The 24,916-nt window shown below is 42.9% G+C and overlaps 2 protein-coding genes across 4 annotated transcripts; both read right to left on the reverse strand.

Annotated features, from left to right (window-relative positions):
* Positions 1 to 1,527: 1,527 nt before the first annotated feature.
* Positions 1,528 to 21,639, reverse strand: wdr36 (WD repeat domain 36). 2 transcript variants are annotated; one of them, XM_079524813.1, is made up of 24 exons: positions 21,266 to 21,639; positions 20,534 to 20,705; positions 19,134 to 19,161; positions 18,588 to 18,688; positions 18,144 to 18,261; positions 17,219 to 17,351; positions 16,038 to 16,092; positions 14,963 to 15,095; positions 13,933 to 14,108; positions 13,647 to 13,767; positions 13,228 to 13,293; positions 11,752 to 11,835; positions 10,554 to 10,708; positions 9,878 to 9,992; positions 8,046 to 8,211; positions 7,620 to 7,728; positions 6,815 to 6,894; positions 5,742 to 5,849; positions 5,487 to 5,584; positions 4,667 to 4,809; positions 3,672 to 3,785; positions 3,456 to 3,537; positions 3,004 to 3,191; positions 1,528 to 2,367 (listed from the first exon to the last, which is right to left on the reverse strand). In XM_079524813.1, the coding sequence occupies exons 1-24, from the start codon at positions 21,334 to 21,336 to the stop codon at positions 2,218 to 2,220; spliced, it is 2,766 nt and encodes a 921-aa protein (XP_079380939.1). In that variant the 5' UTR covers positions 21,337 to 21,639; the 3' UTR covers positions 1,528 to 2,217. The 2 variants fall into 2 exon arrangements, with proteins under 2 accessions (XP_079380939.1, XP_079380940.1); XM_079524814.1 differs by lacking the exon at positions 21,266 to 21,639 and having other exon boundaries at positions 20,534 to 20,883.
* LOC306939970 (uncharacterized protein) lies at positions 21,378 to 24,804 on the reverse strand. 2 transcript variants are annotated; one of them, XM_079524822.1, is made up of 3 exons: positions 24,387 to 24,804; positions 21,649 to 24,156; positions 21,378 to 21,418 (listed from the first exon to the last, which is right to left on the reverse strand). In XM_079524822.1, the coding sequence occupies exon 2, from the start codon at positions 23,713 to 23,715 to the stop codon at positions 22,138 to 22,140; it is 1,578 nt and encodes a 525-aa protein (XP_079380948.1). In that variant the 5' UTR covers positions 23,716 to 24,156; positions 24,387 to 24,804; the 3' UTR covers positions 21,378 to 21,418; positions 21,649 to 22,137. The 2 variants fall into 2 exon arrangements, with proteins under 2 accessions (XP_079380948.1, XP_079380949.1); XM_079524823.1 differs by having other exon boundaries at positions 21,649 to 24,804.
* Between the last annotated feature and the right edge of the window lie 112 nt (positions 24,805 to 24,916).

A 24,916-nucleotide genomic window follows, 5' to 3' on the forward strand; every position in this document is an offset into this window, starting at 1 on the left:
TCTCTGTTGCTGGAAAGTTTTTGAAATTACCAAACCTGCCTACCGATAATGCCATTGCAGCTTCCCGGGCTGCCCAACCAAATCTGTCAGAATAAGAAACATTGTGGAAAAATGTCTTAAGAAAACAGTACTTTCATTATGGAAGTAATAAAAACTAAAGGGGGTCAGCAAGATAGTAAGTCCTCTGCACATGGACATTTCATACACTGACTGACCGATTGGTTGACTTGCTTTGGCTACATGTTATACATTTTACATCACTTTGGACATATGTCATTTAAATTCCCTTGGCTTATTGCTTATTGTTCCCAGTCCGCCCATGTACAACAGAATTGACAAAGAATTGACTTCCATACACCGACTGAGAAAGATGAGAGGTTCTACTGAATGCACCTTTATATGTACCTACTCATTCTGCATGTACCAGTAGCAGCAATTTTAGTATAGCATTATATATGGGCCATAAATATTCTAAATATAATAATCATATATAGAACAATAGCACCACCTAGTGTCCGAATGTGGTGTGTCCACACAGTCGGATACCTTGCATTTGTAGAACTAGATTTGAAGGCCACTATATGCCTTCAAATCTAGTCCTACACTGCGCAATGGTCGCCGAACTACAGCATTTGAAGTGTTAAACATTGCTGTAACACAACTGTAGAGCCCTATATGGATGCAATTTACTTTTTTTGGTGTGGCTATTCTCATGCCAAACCCCCACATTTGGTATGGATTGGTGCATCGGCGTGCCTGTGGCCCCTTAGAGCCCCTGGTATGACTATAGTCATGGGAGAGCTCTGAAGTGTTTGTGCCAAGTTTGATGAGGATAGGAATCAAACCAAATTTCACAATTGAGTTTATTTCACATTGGCATTACATCTCGCTACGCTCGTTTATGGCCGGAGGTGGATGTTTCATGACATTGTACATGTAGTGCCATGAGCTGTAACTGGTTTACTTCTTAGGGAACGGATAATATCCGTACATTATACATACACAGTACATACAAACCCTGTTCTACGCCATGCAGATGAAACAATAATTGTATACTACTGTACCTGATGGCTGATGCTATTTTAATATGCTGGATATGTTGTCCACCTGCACAAGAAGCATTTGTCCCTTCCATAGTGCCACCTATGCATTGAATTAGTTTTAACTGATCATGCAGTACCTGATTTTGTACATTTGACTGCCTTCCTGCTATTTGACTAAGTTGTGGTTGTGTGTCCTTTCTTCTCTATTCTATCTTCCCTATTCTAATCTCTTCCTGTAGGTGCAATGTTGAAAGCCAAAATAATTTCACCCACTTTCACACCATCACTTTGTTTCGTCTCAGAGCAATGAAGCCTCACGTAATTCATGCATAAGGGCAAATGACAAATGCATTCCTGGTTTTAATGGGTTAATATTATTCTACGCCATGAGTGCTACATGAAAATGCCATCAAGTCAATTTGTTCTCTTCTTTATTCTATTGTCTTATTCCAACTCCTATAAAATCAGTTATCAAATCAATCTGTTCAACATGAAAAACTTTATTGGACATCTCACAGCTGACAAACTGCAGCTTTCTTTCAAATATCAGGTACAGTATTCTATAGGTGTACAGTTTATACACACATACATGTGTATTTGTGTATATTCTTGTGCTTCTAGTACAGTGGTTTTCAACCAGTCGTTCGCCTGAAGGGATTCGAGGTGATCCCCAGCTAAATGATGGAGAGTTGGTAACCAAATGGACCCTTCTAGATCTTTTACTCTTGAGAGTGTAACATGACACCAAATGGGCCCGTACGAGTCCATTTGGTTTCACATTACGCTCTCAAGAGTTAAATGATTGTTAAACATCTGCATTATTTAATTTACAAGTCTACACAATTAGAGAATGTAGAAGAAGAATTGTTAATTTGATCAACATTTGCCTATTGTCTCTCCTATGATAGTCTCTCAAGACAGACTGTTGACTCAAGTTTTTCCGTTTTTTGCCGATGGGATTCTCAGATTGCTTACCACCATTAATACAGCATGGAAATGTGGACATATTCTTCTTTTGGGTCGGCAAGGCTAAAAATCTCATCAAATGGTGGTCCGTGGCTCAAATGCAGAAAAAACAATGGGCCTTGATATGAAAAGGGTTGAAAACCACTGTTCTATTACATCCATATCATGAGTGTTGTGTGTGCATATTCATGTAGTATTGTATTACTGTTTACAGTAAAGCCGTCTTGCTGTATGCCAACACACACAGGCTCTTGTTGAACGCCGTCTGCAGCTCCCCCCACGTCTCCTCCAATCGGGTGGACAGGCGGCTGAGGGTCGCCGTGGCGACCGAGTCCACGGCGATCTGCCTTAGGTGGAGCTGAGAAAGAGCGAGAGAGAGACATTGGTTTGGAACGGAGAGATAGAGGCACTGGTATATCATTGAAAGATACCAGTGGTTCCCAGGGGTCCTTGAGGGGTTTTCAGGAGGTCCATAGCTGAAATACACTGAGGGTGTACAAATTAAACTATTTGCATGGTGACCCTTTGGTGTAGTTTGGGCCATTGAATTCCATGCGTTGAATCACTTGGGACGACGTGCGGCAACGTGCAAAAGGACATATCACACCGCTGGGACATCGCCCTGTGGTTAGGGCTTTAGTCTTAGGGCTCCATCTTGCACCACCCTTATCCCTTATCCCTAAACTAATTCACTATTTTGAAAAACATTTTAAAATAGTTCAACTAGCCGATCTACATCGAGACATTGTGAGCTTGTGGATCGGCTATTTGAACTATTTTAAAAGGTTTTTTTAAATAGTAAAGAAAAGGCAATTTAGTTTAGGGATAAGGGTTAAGGGGTGGCACAAGATATAGCCCATGGTCTTAATGCAAAGTTAATTTTGCCAGAAAATATTTAGTCTTTTGAATACACACCAGTCTTAGTCCTATTTAGTCTTCTGAAAAACCAGTCTTTTAGTCTTAGTAAACAAAAGTAACACTGTTGAATGCACACCTTGAGGAACAGAGCCAGATACGCTTGGGCCAGGTCAAAGTCCCGCCTCCCCTGCAGCATGCTGTCAATCATCTTCATGAAGGCCAATAGGACACAGGCGTCTGCGCCCATGTCCGGGGACAGACCACGGAGCTCTGTCTCTATCGCCGAGGGCCCCATCTGCTTCAGCAACGTGATTGGCTCGCTGTCTGAATAGCAAATAGTGGATTAAAATTAACCCATTTAGACAAATTAGACCTGAGGAGATGAATTAGACTTCTTCAGCTGTTGAAAAATAGCAGATCTACAAGTGCAGAGTGCCGCGCTACGAGCTCGTAGATCTGCTATTTTTGAAAAATCGTGAAAATGTGTGCAAATCTTGAATATATATTCTAACTATAATATGAGTACTGCCAGGTTAAAACAAATATTACCATAATGACTATAATGAGAGAACTACAAAGAGGTCTTACAAATATCTGTCCGGTGAGCATCTTCCAGCGCCAAGTAGAAAGGAGACTTCTGAGCCAGAACGCCCAGGTTCAAAATCTTGGACTGGAAATATAATACAAAAATATACATTATTATTATTATTATGAATAGCAGTAGTAGTTCTAATAACAGCAGTAGTAGTTTAAATGGTAGCAGTAATATTAGTATCAGTAGTAGTAGTAGTAATAGTACTGTACCTGCGTGCCAGTACTAGTAGGAACGGTAAATTGTGGTAGCAATCCAGGGATGGTTGGCAGGAAGAAGGGAGCGGACTGTGGAACCTTCGGAGGTTCTTTGGGTTTGTTCCGCCTCTGAAAAGAGAGAGGAAGTCATTAGTGAGAGCGAGAGAGATCCCATTCACACACTGTAACTATTAACTGTAACTGTAACAAAGTCCTTGTTGCTGCAATGTCAAGGGGAAGGAGCCCAAAGCCACAAATGCTGTACTACTCTTGTATAGTGGGATGTAACAAAACCCTTCTAATAACAGCGTGACTTTCCTGTGGATCTCTTGACGACGTCAGTTGGTGATGTCTTATTGATGTAATTTGTGAGCTCAGTTAACTGCCCCAACACATGCGGATAAATGCTATACATCAGTGGTTCTCAAAGTGGGTGCCAGGGACCCCCAGGGTTCTTTGAAGTGGTTCCAGGGGGTCCCCAGCAAAATTAATTAATACATCACAATCAGTTTAACCCTATTTTATACTACGGATATTGAAAAATAGCTTATGTACAATGAGCTTGTAGATCTGCTACTTTTTAAACGTTTGTCCGGGTAGCTCAGTCAGTAGAGAGCACTTGCCTTTCGACCGCAAGTTCATAGGTTCGATCCCAGCACTGCCAACTCTGCCAACTATATTAGCAGCACGGCTTGGGTGTGGCAAGTGATGCACTAAGTAGTGGAAGCTGATGGTAGGTGTTGCCCTCCACATCAGCATTACATCTCCCAGGAGGTCTAGCACATTGGGAAACAGGGAGATTCCTGCACTCTGGCTGATACCGACAATAAGCCTCTCCAACCTACTGTACTTACTAAAAACCTTGACAAAATGTGAGTGTTGAATCATTTAGAATTCTTTAACACAAGCATCTTCGCTTCTGGAGGTCCTGGCACACAATCCATTCAGATGGGGGTCTGCGGCCAAATACAAATCAATGAGAGAACCACTGCTATATATTATAATATTACCTTGATAACATCTAAGCTCAGCAGGTTCTTCCACCTGGACTCGGGTAGCAGTGATAAAGTGACCAGCTTAGCATCCAACTGTTGAGGCGATTCGTAGTCCTGTAGCTCAGACGGCTCCTCGCTGGCCTCTTCTAGGTCCTCACCTGGGTGGGTTGAAAGAATTGGGTTTTATTTGACCTTTATTGTTTAACAATGTCAGCATTACGTCGTAGGACCTGTAGTAGTACTACTCGTTTTATATCCTACCAGGACTGCTGCTTTTCTATCCAACAAAGACGTCATTACAACGGGTTTATATCTTACCTGGAGGATATATTTTTACAACTGGCTGCCTGGCTGGACAGCTGTTATTCACTTGGATATTCCAAGTGACTAGTTTTGTTCTCAGGTAGATAGACTTCCTTATTCTTAGAAGGGAGTTAGACCTTGCCAGTGATGGGATAGATGGGCAACCAATCAAAGCGACATGTGGAGACTATTTTCTCTCCCATCGCTGGGGTGGAGCCAACCAATTAGCAGCATACACAAAAAGCACAGACAGACAGACGTTTCATTGTTTCAGGGATCCAATGCAATACAGATAAGGTGTTCAGGAGTGCACAGTAAAAGTGCAACAGTAAAACGAAACAGGAAGTAAATATCATACTTGTGTGCAGTGAGGGTCCGCTCTTATCATCATACATCACATTCGTGATGTCAGCCAATCAGCTGAGCACATTCCGTGCTCATACACACAAAACAGTGCATTCCGGGCGCACGCACGCAGTTTTTTGCATTCTACCATGACCTCTCGTGCTGCTGCTTTCAGAATGACAGTTACCTTGACTAGGACAGGTTCCAGGTAGCATTACAGTTGTAGGTTCATAGTCTGCTGGTAGAGGGCGTAGCGATACCATGGTGCAGAGACTCTTATTGGACCTGCAACATTTTTTATTCTTTTTTACAACTGTAGTAGTAGTATCAGTATTATATATATATACATTTTCTATTCCATTCAAATAAAGTAGATCAAAGCAAAAACCTATGACCCCAATAGCAATGAATTGTGCTGACCGCTAGCCATGTGAGCTCTCACCAGAGGTACACCCCCAGGTTGTCCACGTGCGCAGAGGCCAGGTAGTCACCCGTGGGAGACATGGACACGCACACCGGCGCTGATGACACCAAGAAACAGTCGACGAGGCTATGGCAAACACAGAAGGGACCAATGTTGACCACGTTCATATCAATTCATCTAAATAACATGTCATAAATAAATTAATGATGACACTCATAACAATAGCAACAACAAACACTCTCTACTAAACTTAAATCAAACTCTGACTGAACCTAAACTTAAGCTCAATCCTGTGGAATGCACTCCCCAATACTCTCAGAGAAGCCCAAAACCGCCCTCAGTCAAAACCCACCTCTTTCAGGCTTTCATGTAAAACGTCTTTGGGTACTTAGAAAAGCGCCAGGTGCTTGAAATGTAGCTGGACTACATTTGCTACTACCTCTAGTAGCGACCGTAGTGGACACCTTTTCATGATTGGCTGCCTTGTCTCTAGGCTGCCTCTAAGCCAATGGGAGACTTACCCATGGCATAAAACCCATACTCTGAACGCCACAGCGTGAAGCTGTGCGCTGAGGCTGCTGCACACAAACCCATTATACCATAGAACGAGAGCTTGCATCCGGTTATGACTGAGTCATTATACCATAGAACGAGAGCTTGCATCCGGTTATGACTGAGTCATTATACCATAGAACGAGAGCTTGCATCCGGTTATGACTGAGTCATTCTTGTTTATCCCATTCAGGCCTGACGTCGAAATAAAAAAAACGTTCGCTTTGAAAGAATATATATTCAAAGATTTGTGCCGCATTTTTACGATTTTTCAAAAATAGCAGACCTACAAGTTCATAGCACGCCACTCGGTGGCGCGCTATGAGCTTGTAGATCTGCTATTTTTCAATAGCTAAAGTATAACATAATGCTTAGTTAAAACACCAAAAGGGGTTCCCGCCCAAAATGGGTTAAAAGCTATAATATGACACGGATGCGTCCTCAGGTCTAAATGGGTTATTCAGATCTTTTAATCAGATCTAACTTTCAACTTAAAACTAAGGGATGAAGTTAATTGAACGGAAGGTTCCATTTGTTACCATCCTGAGGGCAGGTCCCACGTTCTGATGGTACAGTCCATTGCTGCCGAGATCAACCAGCGACCATCTGGACTGAATGTCTAGAATGGATGCAAGGAAGGAAAGAAGAGAAAACAACGGGTGGACAAATGGAATTTCATATTTCTGCGTCCTGGAAACCAGACCCAGCCCACCACTACTCGCACTGTTTGCTCCGACTGAAGCAGGGTACACTACAGCCAGGCAGCAGTTCTCTGAAAAACCTACGTTGCTAAATCAGTTGTGCTTAAACCTTTTCAAAGATACAGAACCGTGAAGTGGGAAAAGGTTAGTTTTAGCAGGAGTTTTGTCCCCTCGGCCATTGCGGCATTAACACATTCACTCCCTAACCCAAGTTAATTGATAAAGACCTCTTTCCCTCCCGAACACGGTTTACCCGAGTTATGTTTTATTTGTTTGATTCGCCGATTTTGATAACTTTTAAGACATAGAAGGTTTTCCGCAGACACTTTGGGATACGTCACACGTTTGGATCACGTGATCGGAATAAAATAACTGACGCTCGCTTCTCAGGGCTTCTGGGTAATCGAGTCACAATGCAATCCTATGGAGAATCATGTCAGCCCCCGGGTCGCTCTGCTTGTCTTCCTTGTTTTGGATAGCGGTGGTGGAATAGGATGCTTTTCGGTGTATAGAGGGGACCTCATGTATTGTCTTGGTATTGTTTTTGAACAGACTGAAGACAAATATAACTTTGGGGACTATAAAGACTATTATTATGATTATTAGTAGTAGTATTAGTATTAGTATTAGTAGTAGTACTCACCATATCATTAATCTGTCCTCTGTGTCCAGGGAATTTCCTGACAATGCGCTTGGTTTCTAAATCCAGGATGTTTATGGTGAAGTCATCCAGCGCTACAGCTAGCATGTTGCTAAGACAACATTCAAATTAATTCATTAACAATCCATTATAAAAATCAATACCAGTAGATTATGTTGTCAAATGTTTCCAGATTCACAGCACGATGAATTTAGCTTTTAATGTGATGCATTATTTATTTCATTATATTCTAGTTGTAAAAATATAAGCGCGCGCACACACACGCACGCACGCACGCGCACGCACGCACGCACGCACGCACACACGCACACACGCACACACGCACACACACACACACACACACACACACACACACACACACACACACACACACACACACACACACACACACACAATAATAATTGCTACCTGTCTCTGTGTAGCTTTATGGAAGCCGGGGGGGCAGGCAGCTGTGTGCAGTGGCCCAACGTCTTGCTTTTGAAGTGCCAAATCTTCAGGAGCCGGTCAGAGCCAGCGCTCACCGTGACCTGACTCAAGCCGTCCACACAAACGCCTCGCACAGCCCCTTGGTGGGCTGGAGAGAGACACAGAGACAGAGAGACATGGAGAGGGAGAGAGAGAGGGAGAGAGATGGAGATGGAGAGAGATGGAGGGGGAGAGAGACAGGGAGAGAGGTGGAGAGGGAGTGAGATATAGAGAGAGGGAGAGATAGAGCGTAATACGCTGGAGAGAGCAGTAGTATGAACTTAGTTATAACCACTTAAACCCCCAGCATCCGCCTTTGCAGGAAAATAGCAGATCAACCTCACAATGTATCGCAACGTGATGCATTCATTCATTGTGAGTTTGTACATCTGCTATTTTCAGCGAAGATATAATATGTAGACCGAAAACTGAAGGCACTAGTATGGGGGCCCCGAGGGACTCCGGTCAAATAAGTATTAGGGTTTAACCCATTTTGGGCGGGAACCCCTTTTGGTGTTAGCATCATGTTATGCTTTAGCTATTGAAAAATAGCAGATCTACAAGCTCATAGCACGCCACCGAGTGGCGCGCTATGAGCTTGTACGACTGACATAGAAACATAGCTTTTTCAGAAAACTGTCAGGATGTAGAAGACATTTTTAGAATCTGATCTCAGGTCAGAATGGGTTAAGTGGTACATAGTACACGCAGCAGTAGGTACCTGTATCGTCTCCATACTGCCCTGGGGTTTAAGTGGTAAATAGTACACGCAGCAGTAGGTACCTGTATCGTCTCCATACTGCCCTAGGGTTTAAGTGGTAAATAGTACACGCAGCAGTAGGTACCTGTATCGTCTCCATACTGCCCTGGGGTTTAAGTGGTAAATAGTACACGCAGCAGTAGGTACCTGTATCGTCTCCATACTGCCCTAGGGCTTAAGTGGTAAATAGTACACGCAGCAGTAGGTACCTGTATCGTCTCCTTACTGCCCTGGGGTTTAAGTGGTAAATAGTACACGCAGCAGTAGGTACCTGTATCGTCTCCATACTGCCCTGGGGTTTAAGTGGTAAATAGTACACGCAGCAGTAGGTACCTGTATCGTCTCCATACTGCCCTAGGGCTTAAGTGGTAAATAGTACACGCAGCAGTAGGTACCTGTATCGTCTCCTTACTGCCCTGGGGTTTAAGTGGTAAATAGTACACGCAGCAGTAGGTACCTGTATCGTCTCCATACTGCCCTGGGGTTTAAGTGGTAAATAGTACACGCAGCAGTAGGTACCTGTATCGTCTCCATACTGCCCTAGGGCTTAAGTGGTAAATAGTACACGCAGCAGTAGGTACCTGTATCGTCTCCTTACTGCCCTGGGGTTTAAGTGGTAAATAGTACACGCAGCAGTAGGTACCTGTATCGTCTCCTTACTGCCCTGGGGTTTAAGTGGTAAATAGTACACGCAGCAGTAGGTACCTGTATCGTCTCCTTACTGCCCTGGGGTTTAAGTGGTAAATAGTACACGCAGCAGTAGGTACCTGTATCGTCTCCATACTGCCCTAGGGTTTAAGTGGTAAATAGTACACGCAGCAGTAGGTACCTGTATCGTCTCCATACTGCCCTGGGGTTTAAGTGGTAAATAGTACACGCAGCAGTAGGTACCTGTATCGTCTCCATACTGCCCTAGGGCTTAAGTGGTAAATAGTACACGCAGCAGTAGGTACCTGTATCGTCTCCATACTGCCCTAGGGCTTAAGTGGTAAATAGTACACGCAGCAGTAGGTACCTGTATCGTCTCCATACTGCCCTCGGTGGAGTCCAGACTGCAGGTTGTACACATCAATGTGTCCCGAGGACAGGCCGACCACCGCAAAGTTCCCACAGGACGTGATGTCAACAGCCTGCCCGAGACAGACAGAGGACGTTATGTGTCATACTGGCACATTGAGCTGTAGTCTCGCGTAGCCAGACAACTATTCCACTAATGTCCGAATGCTATGTGTCTCTATGGAACTACAGGTCCCGAAAGCTGAGAAAGGAAGCTAGTTATCTTATGTTGAAAAAAATGCTCATACACTACATGCATATATTCAATGTGTATTTAACAGAAACACAATTCAATCTTACCATAGGCGGGATCATGAGGCCAGTGCCAGTGTAATGTGTGAAATAAGCAAAGAAGAAGAGCCTCATCCCCCCGACCCGGAAGTGATTGTCCTCCATAGCTAGTCTAGCCTCACTCTAGGCTTTTTTATTATTATTATTATGGATTAAGTCATATTAATCAAACGGGTTGGCAAAGGAGGTAAAAAGGATTAAACCCAAGATTTTGTGTGTGGCAAATATTATGTTAAGTGGCAATTAATCGTCAGGTAAAATGTCATAATTGTAACAGCCCTAGTCAGCAGGTACAACACAGACACACACACAGATTTCGAGATATATGGCTAGAAGATCATTACCGTGGCATGGACATTGAGTGCTCGGTTCCTATGGAAACGCTCTGGCTCCAGACGGTGGCTTCCCATGGTGCACCTGTGGTAGCTCCATGTGCTGGTTGCCAGGTAACCACGGTGACATGACACGATGCCGTCCCATTCGCCCTGCCGAGCCGTCTCTGTTGACATGGGACACATCACAATCACATTTAGTTTAACTAATGTCTAGAAGTCTAATCTCATTATCTCTGCCAGGCTAAAAGCCAAAGGGGGAGATTATGTTTTCACCTTTGTCTGCAGCTAATGTCACAAACCGGGGGATGAATCGGTGCCAAATGTCTTGTGGATGCTGCTAGTCGGCCAGGAAGCAACTCCACTCCATACTACATTTTTTCCACACGTTTTACTTTTTAAGAACTTTAGAGCATATGCCTTTCATGCGGGAGGTTGTGGGTTTGAACCCTGCCTGGGTCGGTCGACATCAGCAAGGGCATGCGGTCGCAACGGGTTCCTAACACCGAATAAAATGCGTTCAGATCTGAGCTAAGTCTCCTGAGGAGGCGCGTCGGAAGCCTGTCCTGGACAGGGTCTCGAGACGTAAAAGACAAATCCATTTTATACTAGAATTCAAAGGAAGTTGGATTGGGTTTGATTGGCATCATCAATATAGAGTCCAAGGGGAAGCATGCACATCCCAAACAAAAATGTAAAACTGCTAAAATACGAAAATTAGAAGAGGAAGGAAGGACGCACACTGTGTAGCTCCCAGTAGAAAGTAACCCTAGAAGGTCTTCATCAGGTCAGGAAAACCTGCTCTGATCTGTTGAAATCTAATCCAATGTAGTCTAATGAGATGAATAGAATAGCTGCTATAGAAGTTAATACTATGAAGAAAAATGTTCGTCAACTACCGTTTTTCACTGACGAAAACTAAATGGAAACTAAATGAAAACTAAGCTATGGTGACTAAAACAATACATTGACAATTTCGTCAATAAAAACTAGACTAAAATGTTGACTAGCAGTTTGACTAGTGGACAAGAGATCCAGTATAAGTTTAAAAAAAACGTGTCACGGCAAGTTTTCAGCAAGTGTAAAATCAGCCATTACGACGGCATCAAGGCCTGCCAAAATACATTTTAGTCAACTAAATCAACTGTAAATTTAGTCGACCAAAATCTAATAAAAATTTGCTGTCAAAATCAACACTGGTTTACTGTACCGCAGGCAAACGTGCTGATAGCAGGAAGTCGAACTTCTTCGTATGAAAGACCTTTCTTCTTTGTCTTTTTCTTGTTAATAGAACCTGGAGTAAAGCACAGTAGAATAAGCAGAGTAGAATAGAATTGAGTAGATTAGAATACAATTTGTTTTGACGTTCAATGATTTTCCATTGAGTTTTCAGAACGAAGCTTTGAACGTCAGTTGTGATTTCACCAATATGACATGACATCACATCTGAAAGGACCTCACTCTGAAAGGTTCAATCAGATATAACAGTGGTTCTCAACCAGTGGTCCGGGGACCACCAGTGGTCCTTGAGGGTTCCAGGTGGTCCCCAGTTAAATTATAGAGTTGGTAACCAAATGGACCCTTATTAGATCTTTAACTCTTGAGAGCATAAAATGAAACCAAATGGACCCGCATTATTGTTAAACCTCTGCATTACTTAATTTACAAGAAGTCTACACAATTAGAGAATGTAGAAGAATTGTTATTTTGATCAACGTTTGCCTGTCATCTCTCCTATGGTGCCAACTTCAATTACGACAACAAAATATTCTATGTTTAATCCATTGAGACCTGGAACGCATCCATGTCACGTTAGCGTTAGCGTTTTAAACATTGTTATAATTTAGCTATTGAAAAATAGCAGATCTACAAGCTCATAGCGCGCCACCGAGTGGCGCGCTATGAACTTGTAGGTCTGCTATTTTTGAAAAATCGTTAAAATGTGCCTCAAATCTTTCCGAAAATTGTCATGATTTAGAAAACTTTCTTTTTTAAATTTCGATGTCAGGCCTGAATGGGTTAAGAGGTCTGAGAGGCTTAATCTCATCAAGTGGTGGTCCGTGGAACTGTTTTGATCACATTGTCAGAGCTGGTATGTATGTGGACTTCACGTCTGCTATACAATTACCGGTGGTTCTCAAACCTTTTCAAAACAATTCCAAGGACCGAGAATGTACAAATGGAACCAGGTCCATTTGGTTCCCTTTGTACAATCTCAAGAGTTACAGACATTTGGAATCCGCTATACATAGGAATCGTTAAAGGGGACCGTTAAGAGGTTATCATTAAAGGTCATTACACACTGGCGAATTAGCGACGCGAATTATTCGTGCGAATAATTCGCCTTTTTTTAAAACCAATTGAAGTCAATGCAAGCTTCCACATCAGTGGCGAATGTGCGAATGTGCGAAAATGCGACCGTTTTCGCTCTTTATTTGTTCGCTCCGGTGTTCGCTCCGGTGTCGAATTTTTAATTCGCGTCGCTAATTCGCCAGTGTGTAATGACCTTTAGGAAGCTGAATCGTTAATATCCTAAAGGATACCAACGCTAATCAGATAACATAAAACAAGTCTGATTGGAAGCCACTGAGTTAGTACTGCTGGTGGCCAACAGGTGGCACTGTTGTGTCAAACATGGAAAAGGATGCAGCATATTCAAATGGAATACAAGAGGAAAGAGTCTTACCATGTCCAAGGCTTTTGTTGAATCTTTCGTGGACAGTGGAAAAGGAATTCAGAGTTCCATCTTGACCTGAAGAGAAGATAACATTGTCTTATTTTAGATACATTTTAATTTTAAGCCATTGGCTACCAAACGTTTTCCCTCTGAGCCCGCCCTTCTTATATCAGACAAATGCTGAGACACCCCAGGCCCCTAAACGCAGTCACGCACAATACTTCGGAATGGAATTGGAATGCCAGGTTAACTTCAAAGTGGACTAAAGCAATTTAGGATTACATTTTTGAGGGGTGCTAGCCCCTCCAATGCATGGCTTTCCGAAATTACGCCATAGGCCAGCCAAATCTATGGACTTTTAATTGTTTGTTTAGAGCCTAATTATAAATTCCCCCTCCGCACACGCACACCACACACACACGTGTTACCTGCACTCAGGATGTTTTGACCATTCTCTCCGTGATGCTGGATCTTGGTTGGCGGCGCTGAGTGCCCCTGGCGACTGCGTAGCAACCGGGCTCCACCCCCAGCGGTGTCAAATATCCACACCTGCAATATATGGTCAACGAAACTATTATTAACGATATGGTTGCCGTGTTCACACAGTTACAGTTACTAGACTGCAGTTATGTTTGTCGTCAATCTTTTGCCGTTCTCCCACATAACAAGAAATATTAAAGAAGGAAATCATCACGACTTGAGTAACAATCCGACCTTGATGCAGTTGTCGGCTCCGTTGGTGACCAATAGCGGCTCGTGGTGGATGAAGGTGGCCGCGGCGACCGACGCGTGGTGTGCGTTTCTGAGCTGGGACAGGAGCGTCTTGGTGTCCAGGTCCCACAGGGCCACGTGGCCCAAAGGGCTACCACTAGCCAAAATCTGATGGCCATCTGACAAGGCAGAAAGACAATGACAAGGCAGAAAGACAACCACTTAGAATGCAAGTGATGGAAAGTAACCTAGTACATTTACTTAAATACTGTACTTAAGTACGATTTTGAGGTATTTGTACTATACTTGAGTATTTCCAATACTTTTACGTCTACTCCGCTACATCTCAGGTGCAAATACTTTTACACCACTACATTTATTTGATAACTTTAGTTATTAGTTTTTAATTTGTCGATTTTGATTATTATTACAAAATATAGATTAATAACATTTATGAGTCTCACTTCAACGACGTTAGGAGTCATATTTTGCCATTTTTACAAATTGCAGCATTTAACTCCCATTTCATATGGTTATAATGTGGTTATATTCATGTAGAAAACAGAAGAAGAAATGATTATTATAACTAAAGCTAGCAAAATATTGCAATTTTGATTTTTATTATTCTTACTGTACATGCTGACTGAGTACAGTAGTGCATCCCGTGGATGCAGAGGTCGTTGTTTTATTGCGTCCCTTAACTATAAACTGCATTTTGGGATGCAAAATGCACCCTATTTTAATCTCTGGAGAGACACTGATTTATAATAGAGAGAGAGAGAGAGAGAGAGAGAGAGAGAGAGAGAGGTAGGTAAATAAAAAAAATCACACCCGTGTGAACTGAGTGGTGTAAGGTCTTATATAGACTGATCAGCTGTGGTCTGACGTAATGTCTGACGTAATGAAATCACACCCGTGTGAACTGGGTGACCATAGCAACCATGCTTATTTTTTGGTACGAACAGACAGACAGACAAACTAACAAAGCCAGTTGTAGGAGTGGTTTGCACCACTCAAAAACAGACGGATGTACCTGTCCTAAAAGAAAGACAGGTCACTGGTCCCCAGTCTTGTTGGAATGACATCACAGTTTCGTCATACTTGATGTTGTGGAGAATTATTCGTCCTGAACTCAGTCCAACAGCGACGACGTCAACAGCAGGACTCTGGAGCATAAACAAAACACAGTATGAGAACAGTAATACCAAATTAAGTACTAGTAACATACTAGTAATATTAGTAGTAGTATAAACGTATTAGTACTTTGGGTCAGCTCGTCACTGAAATGTTGTGGGGGAAATGTGTATTTAGTCAAATATTGTATGTAACGGGACATTCATAGCAGCACTAAAAATTTAATCTTCAGTTAATATGTATGTGGGACTAGGACATTGCTGACACAATTGACAGGTGCATTGCTGTTGGTACGGGATCGCTCGCTAACAATTAAAACGTTGCCAAGATAGCTGTAGTAGCAGCAGCAGCAGCAGCAATAGTAGTAGTAATAGTGCTAGTAACAGTGTTGCCAACTCTCGTGAGGCCAACCAACCTCCAAACATAACATGACCAATCTTGCAAGAGAAATGAGCCAAATCGGTGGCGCGCTATGAGCTTGTAGATCTGCTATTTTTCAATAGCTAAATTATAACATAATGTTTAAAACACCAAAAGGGGTTCCCGCCCAAAATGGGTTAAGTAGTAGCCTCGGTCCCAGGCTTACTTTTCTGCGAAAAGAAGAGCCTGGTCACAACGTAAGGCAAATAAGCTATCGGCGGACGTATCCTCCGGAACATCCATCAGATGTATTTCCCCCGGATACGATATTTTCCCGACCAATCACAACACTTGTTTCATTCGCGGAGAATGTAAACTGATTTGTAAAGCATCAACGTAATTTCCTTGGGAGGTAGAGACAGTCAATGTGATTCACACTCCTCCCCACCTATGGGGAAATTATAGTATTTACATCAAAGAAATGTTGACTGTTACGCTATTGTGTTTTTAAAACAAGCGACCTGTGACTTGTAATTCTTTTCCCTGCAACTCTGTAAAAAATAACAAGCCAAAAGCTGTGGTAACTAGTGAGTCATAGTACTTGAGGTAGATACCTGTTCTAGAACGGTGACCCCTGCAGACCAGCCTGTGAAGTTGTACAACAATTTGCTGGAAGTAAAAACAAAATTAAATAAAACAATCAACCAATCAGGAACCAGAACAGGTAACACAGTTGTTAATCACCTCACAACATCTCCTATGTCACAATATGACAATGTTATATAATCCGACCATAACAATTCATAATAATTGCATTGCATTTGATATGGTAGTATAATATACATGTACACGTTTTATTAGGAATGGTTGTATTATAAAATACTATATATACACAGTAGATATACTGAAACATACACAGACAGACAGACAGACAGGCCTAGTTTTACAATTCTATCAATTAAACGGCCGCGTTTTACAATTCTATCAGTCGAACAGCCTAGTTTTACAATCCTATCAGTCGAACGGCCTAGTTTTATAATTCTATCAATTAAACGGCCGCATTTTACAATTCTATCAAATGGCCGCGTTTTACAATTCTATCAATTAAACGGACGCGTTTTACAATTCTATCAATCGAACGGCCGCGTTTTACAATTCTATCAGTCGAACGGCCTAGTTTTAAAATTCTATCAATTAAATGGCCGCGTTTTACAATTATATCAATTAAACGGCCGCGTTTTACAATTCTATCAGTCAAACGGCTGCGTTTTACAATTCTATCAGTCAAACGGCCGCGTTTTACAATTCTATCAATTAAACGGCCGCGTTTTACAATTCTATCAATTAAACGGCCGCGTTTTACAATTCTATCAGTCGAACGGCCTAGTTGTTTTTGTCTCTTTTTTTCTTCTTCTCCTCCTTCAGTTCTGGCTGAACCGTGCAGTCGGTTTTCGCAAAATTCTGTGATGCGACGTGTGAGCATGTCTAGCAGAGTGGCTCAGAGCCTCTGCCTGATGGCCTCAAAAGTCTAATATCTCCACCGGTCCAGAGGGACAATACAACAACTGATTGTCATGGGTTCAAATCTCACACACACACAATTAAAACTGACCCTGTCACAATTTCATGGTCTTTTTTTTCACAAGTTGACTCTTCCATGTTTCTATGGCTTTTATTGTGCATATATTATTCTTATTGCTTATTGCCTTCCTGCTTGGTCCTGCCTTATCTCTGCTTGCATACTTAGATTTTAATTTCCATGATACAAACAGTCATGATGAAACATTAAACATACTTGGATTTGATATTCCACAGCTGCATGGTGCCCTGTGTGCTGCCCAATAGGATCTTGTTGAGGTATGTGCTCGGGTGCATCATGGCAGAAACGCAGAATTGGGTGGGGTCAAACTGGAGGCGGAGATACTCCTCTGGAAAACAATTCAGGAGTTACCACAACCACACACAAAAGGCTACTTCATAGCAATGGTTTGGGCCAGTAAAAGTAGTACATACAAATAGCAAACAAGAGTAGCAGCAAGCTTTCCACTAAGCCATTTTCTCGGCCAGCAAACATGGCCTGATGTGCATGTAATGTGCACACCTCGTTTCTGTGTAGTTATTCCACCACTTTATTTCAGTTACTGTTAAAGGGATATTTCACTTGAAATGAAATGTTTTCATCGTATATTCAGGCTTATGTGAACACCCCAGACAGTTTTTAAGTTGCTTGATTCCCATTGTAACTTCAACCTCCATTTTAACCATGTTAGATTCATTGAAAACACCCGTCTGTTTTTTTCTGGTGACTGATACTGCCCTCCTAAAACATGAGCAGAGTTTTTTCTTTATTATTATACATAAACACGGGCATCTCACGTATTAGGAGGGCAGTCACTAATTCAGTAATTAAGTCACTGAAGTTACTTTCTTAAAACGATCTCTCCACCTGCATCAACTCTTTTACAGATTTTATCAGTGCTAGTAATAGTCCATCCATCCATCTTCAACCGCTTATCCGTAGTCGGGTCGCGGGGGCAGCTCCACCAGAGAGCTCCAGACTTCCCTCTCTAGTAATAGTATGTAAGTAGTAATGGTAACAACAGTAGGAGCAACAGCACTAGCAGCAGCAGTACTAGTAATAGCAGGAATAGTAGTAACAGTAGTAGCAGCAGTACTAGTCGTAATAGTAGTAACAATAATAGTTAGAGCACTTTTCTTACCTTCTTCCTCTAAATCCCAAACTATGACCACGCCCTCTCGGTCAGCAGAGATCACATGATCGCCGAATGTGAGAATTAATTGGATGTCAGCCTCGTGGCCCTCGTATGTGTGGACGACCTATTGGACATAAATTCTACTCATTACCATAATCGCTGTAATGGCAATGGTGGAGGCTCCTCACTGTCAGGTGAGCCAGTAGGGTACAATAACAGTGGCAACACAGAAATATGTGCCAATTAATTGGCTTAAGACAAATAGGGGTATATAGTATTGGCTACTCTAAATAAAAATAATAATAATAATAATAATAATAATAATAATAATAATAATAATAATAATAATAATAATAATAATAATAATAATAATAATAAAGCTATTTATGCTGGAGAAAGATCAACATGAATGTATACTATCCAGTGAACCTTTGGTTCACGACCGCTTACCTCCTTGTTGCGTGCAAAGGCAGCCATCTTGCGGCCAGTGGCGGCGAACACCAACATCCTGTCTGCCGCCAGACAGGAAATGTCCTCCGACAAGCTGTTACCTAGAAAGCACGACATCACCGTATGTGTCCATCGTCATTTTAAGAGAGGTTAGAGTATCCACAATGCTGGAGGAGCAGTATCAATCCTTTTTATAAATTGTGAAACTGAAACCATTTCAGAATAATCCAGGGATGATGATAATGATCAGGCGGTTAAAGATGCCCCTAGACAAATCTGCGGAGCCGTGCCCTGGTGGCCAGCTGTATGCAATCAATGCTGCGCTGTCAAGCACCACACTGTGACACCACAACTATGATTGAGCAGGGCAGCCTGCGTGGATTTATCTATACTGTACATGCACTCTTGCTATTGTCTAAAATGTTTCTACATCATGCTCTATTGACTTATTTGACTATATTCACACGGCTGCTATTTTGCTCTCACATCAAGAAAGAAAGAAAGAAAGAAAACAAAACAATTTCCTGAAATGTCTCTAGTACTTACTGACAGCAACGATGCCCAATTTCTTGACCTGGAAAAATAAATAAATACAACACATTGTAACATTGCAGTAATTACAGTGGGCGGCGGTGGCTCAGGGCAGTGGCCGGATGGGAACCGCAAGGTTGCCAGTTCGAACCCGGGCTCCCCCAGTGTTAGTGTCGAAGTGTCCCTGAGCAAGACCCTGGCCTGAACCCCAAATAGCTGCTCGATGTGCAGCTTGGTGCCTTGCATGGTTTCCTCCAGCATCGATGTGTGAATGGGTGAATGTAATGCACACTATGTAAAGCGGCTTGGATAAAGGCGCCAAGGTATATAAATGCACCGTTTACCATTTACAGTACATTGCACTTGGTTTTGTGGTGGCTATAAAGTAAAAGTAGCATCAGAAGACGGCGACCAATGTTGAAAGACAGTGTGTGTGAGACAGAGACTGATATTCACATGAGAATGATGAACAATGAACATCAAAATGAACACACACACACACACACACACACACACACACACACACACACACACACACACACACACACACACACACACACACACACACACACACACACACACACACACACACACCAGGTCAGGTCAACTCAGGACATGGCCATATACACTCACTCAACTACAAACACAGCAAACCAATATTTTGACAGGTGAAGGCTGCTCAGTTTGCTGTTGCTTGAGGCAGGAATGGGAATCTTTAAAATCCTAAAGGCTCCCAACCCTAGTATGATTGAAACAAAAATGCTTTTAATCACTTATTTTCTCGCTTGCCTGCACACGTTTCTGTATGTCAGCTGTCATGACGTGCATGCCAGAGAAAACTAAACATTTCAGCATAGTATAGTATGTCAGAGAGCTCCTTCACAAAACTGCATTGAGTGATGAACTTCTATGGCTGTGTGTTATGGAATATACATGCAATGGATGGAATATCTAGGGCTAGCCATTCTAGGGCTAGAGAGCTGACGTCTGATCTTGACTCTGACAACTGACAGAACATTAAAGCCTGTGTACATTCGGCTAATGGTGAACCTACTACTACTGTGTGTGTGTGTGTGTGTGTGTGTGTGTGTGTGTGTGTGTGTGTGTGTGTGTGTGTGTACTCGGCAGTGGTGCTGACAGATTCTGCCGTTAGCAGAATGTGTCTTGAGAGATGAAAGCTATGCAAATATAAAAATCGATTTAATACATCCATGACACTCTTGACCCAAGGCTGGTTGACAAGTAGCCCCGATACGTAGGGACTGAGGGAACGTATCGGCTATCGGGGCTAGTTGACAAGTAAAACTGCCCGAGGCTGAGCTCAGCTCAGGCAGGGTCATAAAAATTAGGTCATAATAAACCATATTCATATTTCATACCATGAGCAAATAAGTAGCACTTAGTTAAGTACTTACATTGTACGTGTGGAAGCAGGAGCCCACGGCCGTAACGAGGTAAAACTCGCGGTGTTTCCCATGGTAACGGAGCACATGTGGTAGATGGTTGGAATAAAGTCCCAGCGCACGGAACCCGGAGAACAGCTCGCTTCCCTTCCTCGTCCTCACCCCGTCCGCCATGTTGTCGTGTCTTTATTTGTGTCAAATTATGAATATATAAAACACATACAGATATATTCGATGTGCGCAAAGACTCGCATGTGGGAATGTGTACAATCGAAGAGGGGGGACGGAAGGACACACATCATGTGTTACACCGGAAACTGTCCGGCAGGCGTCTGATTCCCTTCATGCTGCTTCATGCACTCTCAAACATTTTCATGACCCAAAATGATGATGCCTGGCCACGGACCCCATTTTAAATAGTTTGAAATACCTAAAATAAATTATTAACTTAGGCCTACTTCTTGATATACTGCTGCCTTAGTAGTTCATCCCCCCAAAAAATACTTTAATATTTAAAACTATGTTTTGTTTGTCACATTCCTGGGCCAATAATTTGATGACCGGCGGCGGAATGACTCAATGACTCTCCAAAGATGAAATTATTGGCTTAGGAATGCGACAAAAACAAAAAATCTCCATGAATTCAAGGATTTATCATTTATGGGGAGTGTATTCAATCAATAGTACTTTATTTCAGATCCAGGGAGATCCATATGACAGAAGAAATAAATACAATATATTTACCGTATATGTATTGATAGAAAATAAGTAACTTTTTTGGGTGAACTACTCCTTTTCCTCATTTTGCTAGGCATGTAGCGGACCGGCTGGATAATAATTGGGTAAAGCCGACTGATGAGTTTGACGTTTCTCTTTATTCAGAACCCAACGTAGAAACTGGAAAAAGGACATAACATATAGGCTATATCAATATAACATTCCATAATCAAAAGGCATAATACATTTTCCATAACATCCATGAGCATATACATCACAAAACTATACAATATTTAATCCATCATATCAACATGCAATATAGAAATAAATAACCCTCAGACAATACATACAACAATAAGACTAATTACCAGTATCCCTCATACAAGATTGACCAACAATAAAAGTATCACCTTTTTCCCCTTTCCAGCTCGGTGCTAAAGTGGCTTGTGCAAAACTGTTCTGTTCCAGGGCTCGTTTGGGCCATCCGTCCTTCCTTTGCGGTCTGACCGTCCGTCCGTCCGTCCGTCCTTCCCTTCCTCAAATAAACTTCTCCATGTTTGCCATTGCCATTCCTCTCTTGTGGCAAATCTGGCAATATCTGTTCCTCTACCAGCGAGGTGGGCAAGTGACAGTTTTATGAGCTAATGCCTCCTTCTAGCCCCATACTGGGTGTCAGCACCACACAGGTGATCTTGATCTGTGTAATCAGTACCAGTTTGTGCAGGAAACAGTCAAAATAAGGCCTGAGACCTGACATTTAGACAGAAAGCCTTTCAAAATAAAAGCCTTAGGGACAACACATTGTGACAATTGGAACCCTCCCATGTGGGTCCGTTACACTCCCACCAAAATCATAGTGATTTAAAAACTTGGCATAATCACAAAGATTTTTTGTCAATTTACGTGACCCCATACTCATTTAAAATTCTAAATACAATATGTAGGAAGTGGCTGTGCAGTCTGTCTCCCACCTTTCCTCCCACCTTAAATACTCCATCTCCAATGAGAACATGCTCAGCACTGACTTCCGATGAGCATTGACTGATGAGCATAGTGTCTTGGGCCTTGAACCTTCCAGCCTTGGCTGGTTTCCTTTTGGTTTGTTTGGGCAGGGATGCCCGTTCTTCGTCTGGTTGTCGTCGTCCTTGTTGCAGTGGTGCTCCTCTAGCTGCTCGTGTCGCTAATAAAGCAGTCAGGGTGTCTTCCTTGGCAGCCACTGCTTTGGGGGCCTGGCCCTCAGCTTGAACTTGATTCTGAGGGATGGCATGAGGCTCGGCCCCTCCGACCTGCACAACACCAGCGCCAACTGAATCCCCTGGCCTCTTGGGATCTGAGGCTACGGCCGTTGCACCCTGCTGGGCTGAGTCTTTGGGCTTCACTGCTGCCACTCCCTCGTTCACCTCCAGCTGTTCCTCGATGCCCTTTTCCTCTTTGCGATCCGGAGCACCCGACCTAGCTGTTGTGTCTGGCAGTGGTGGATCTCCTTTTGTTGCTCCTCTGACAGCCAGGAGCGTCCTCTGCTGCTCCCGCTCCTGTGCGGCAGCCTCGAGCTTCCTCTGCTGCTCCCGCTCCTGTGCGGCAGCCTGGAGCTTCCTCTGCTGCTCCCGCTCCTGTGCGGCAGCCTCGAGCTTCCTCTGCTGCTCCCGCTCCTGTGCGGCAGCCTGGAGCTTCCTTTGCTGCTCCCGCTCCTGTGCGGCAGCCTGGAGCTTCCTCTGCTGCTCCCGCTCCTGTGCGGCAGCCTGGAGCTTCCTTTGCTGCTCCCGCTCCTGTGCGACAGCCTGGAGCTTCCTCTGCTGCTCCCGCTCCTGTGCGGCAGCCTGGAGCTTCCTCTGCTGCTCCCGCTCCTGTGCGGCAGCCTGGAGCTTCCTTTGCTGCTCCCGCTCCTGCTCAAACTGCTCCGTCCATGTCATCTGCTCCATCCGTCCAGCTTCAAACTGCTCCGTCCAGCTCATCTGCTCCTTCCGTTTCTTTACTTCTGCTTTCCTTGCAGCAAGCTCTGCTGCCTCCACATGGCTGGCTACCACCAAAGCCGGTGTAGAATGACAGCCATATCTGGAATTGATTTGTGTTGGAGGGCCAAAGGAGTGAGGCTCACAGTCAAGCAGTTCTTTAAACCGTTTTTGCACTAAGATTCCATTAAATTCATCCTCTAGAAACCTCTTGTATTCTATTTTCAAAATGTCCTCTGAAATACATTTACATGCCTCAACTCGTCGTTTTATCCCAATATCAGGTGTGATGTATTCTCTGATTTCATCATATAGTCTCGAAATGTCTTCTTTACTCTTAACCAGTGTTTCAATTAGAATTCCTAGGTCGCTCTCAGCATTGGACTTTGACTTTAACTGCGTTCTTACTGTGCGTACAATGACCTTCCACTCGTCATATAAGCAGAGAAGCCTTTTTACCATATTATCAACAAATTCTAGACCTGCATTGTCATCTGACTCATTCACCATCATGCTAATGTCTGCCATTTTGGATTAGATTTCAAATAAAATGTAAGACCTTGAATATAATGACCATAAATAAATGCAACACAAAAACAAATATGGACCTTAAATCACTGTATTACAATCTCACTGTAAAACACCATAATCTTTGCATGTAAACCATTAACTGAAATTAAATTCAAGAACCCTTATATACAATATGTCCATATATGTTCCGTCTCCTGACCATGTAATGTTCTGTCATGCAGTTGTAGCGTTTGTGTTAATGTAACCGTTCACCAGATTCATTTGACTGTCCGATGTGTTGCAGGCCTGATGGCATAGTTTGAGCTCCAGTGTAGATGAGTGGTGAAGAGTTGCAGTCCTTGGGTAAAGTTTCTACTGTAGCGGACCGGCTGGATAATAATTGGGTAAAGCCGACTGATGAGTTTGACGTTTCTCTTTATTCAGAACCCAACGTAGAAACTGGAAAAAGGACATAACATATAGGCTATATCAATATAACATTCCATAATCAAAAGGCATAATACATTTTCCATAACATCCATGAGCATATACATCACAAAACTATACAATATTTAATCCATCATATCAACATGCAATATAGAAATAAATAACCCTCAGACAATACATACAACAATAAGACTAATTACCAGTATCCCTCATACAAGATTGACCAACAATAAAAGTATCACCTTTTTCCCCTTTCCAGCTCGGTGCTAAAGTGGCTTGTGCAAAACTGTTCTGTTCCAGGGCTCGTTTGGGCCATCCGTCCTTCCTTTGCGGTCTGACCGTCCGTCCGTCCGTCCGTCCTTCCCTTCCTCAAATAAACTTCTCCATGTTTGCCATTGCCATTCCTCTCTTGTGGCAAATCTGGCAATATCTGTTCCTCTACCAGCGAGGTGGGCAAGTGACAGTTTTATGAGCTAATGCCTCCTTCTAGCCCCATACTGGGTGTCAGCACCACACAGGTGATCTTGATCTGTGTAATCAGTACCAGTTTGTGCAGGAAACAGTCAAAATAAGGCCTGAGACCTGACATTTAGACAGAAAGCCTTTCAAAATAAAAGCCTTAGGGACAACACATTGTGACAATTGGAACCCTCCCATGTGGGTCCGTTACAAGGCACAGTACAGTAGCCTATCCCCTGTAACACCCTCCAGGACCACTGGGGGTCCCCGGACCACACTTTGAGAACCAGTGGCAGTACTCTAAATATTGATG

This window comes from Electrona antarctica (genome assembly GCF_951216825.1).
Source record: "Electrona antarctica genome assembly, chromosome: 16".
Lineage (NCBI taxonomy): Eukaryota > Metazoa > Chordata > Actinopteri > Myctophiformes > Myctophidae > Electrona > Electrona antarctica.

What these genes read in the sequence shown, in the direction of transcription:
- wdr36 (XM_079524813.1), bottom strand. Translation starts at nt 21,336, where the DNA reads ATGCCTAGCAAAATGAGGAAAAGGAGTAGTTCACCCAAAAAAGTTACT. An exon ending in CTGTGGAATATCAAATCCAA is followed by an intron (nt 16,093 to 17,218) that starts GTATGTTTAATG and finishes TTTTACTTCCAG; the next exon opens with CAAATTGTTGTACAACTTCA. An exon ending in GGGTCACCGTTCTAGAACAG is followed by an intron (nt 15,096 to 16,037) that starts GTATCTACCTCA and finishes TTTATGCTCCAG; the next exon opens with AGTCCTGCTGTTGACGTCGT.
- LOC306939970 (XM_079524822.1), bottom strand. Translation starts at nt 23,715, where the DNA reads ATGGCAGACATTAGCATGATGGTGAATGAGTCAGATGACAATGCAGGT.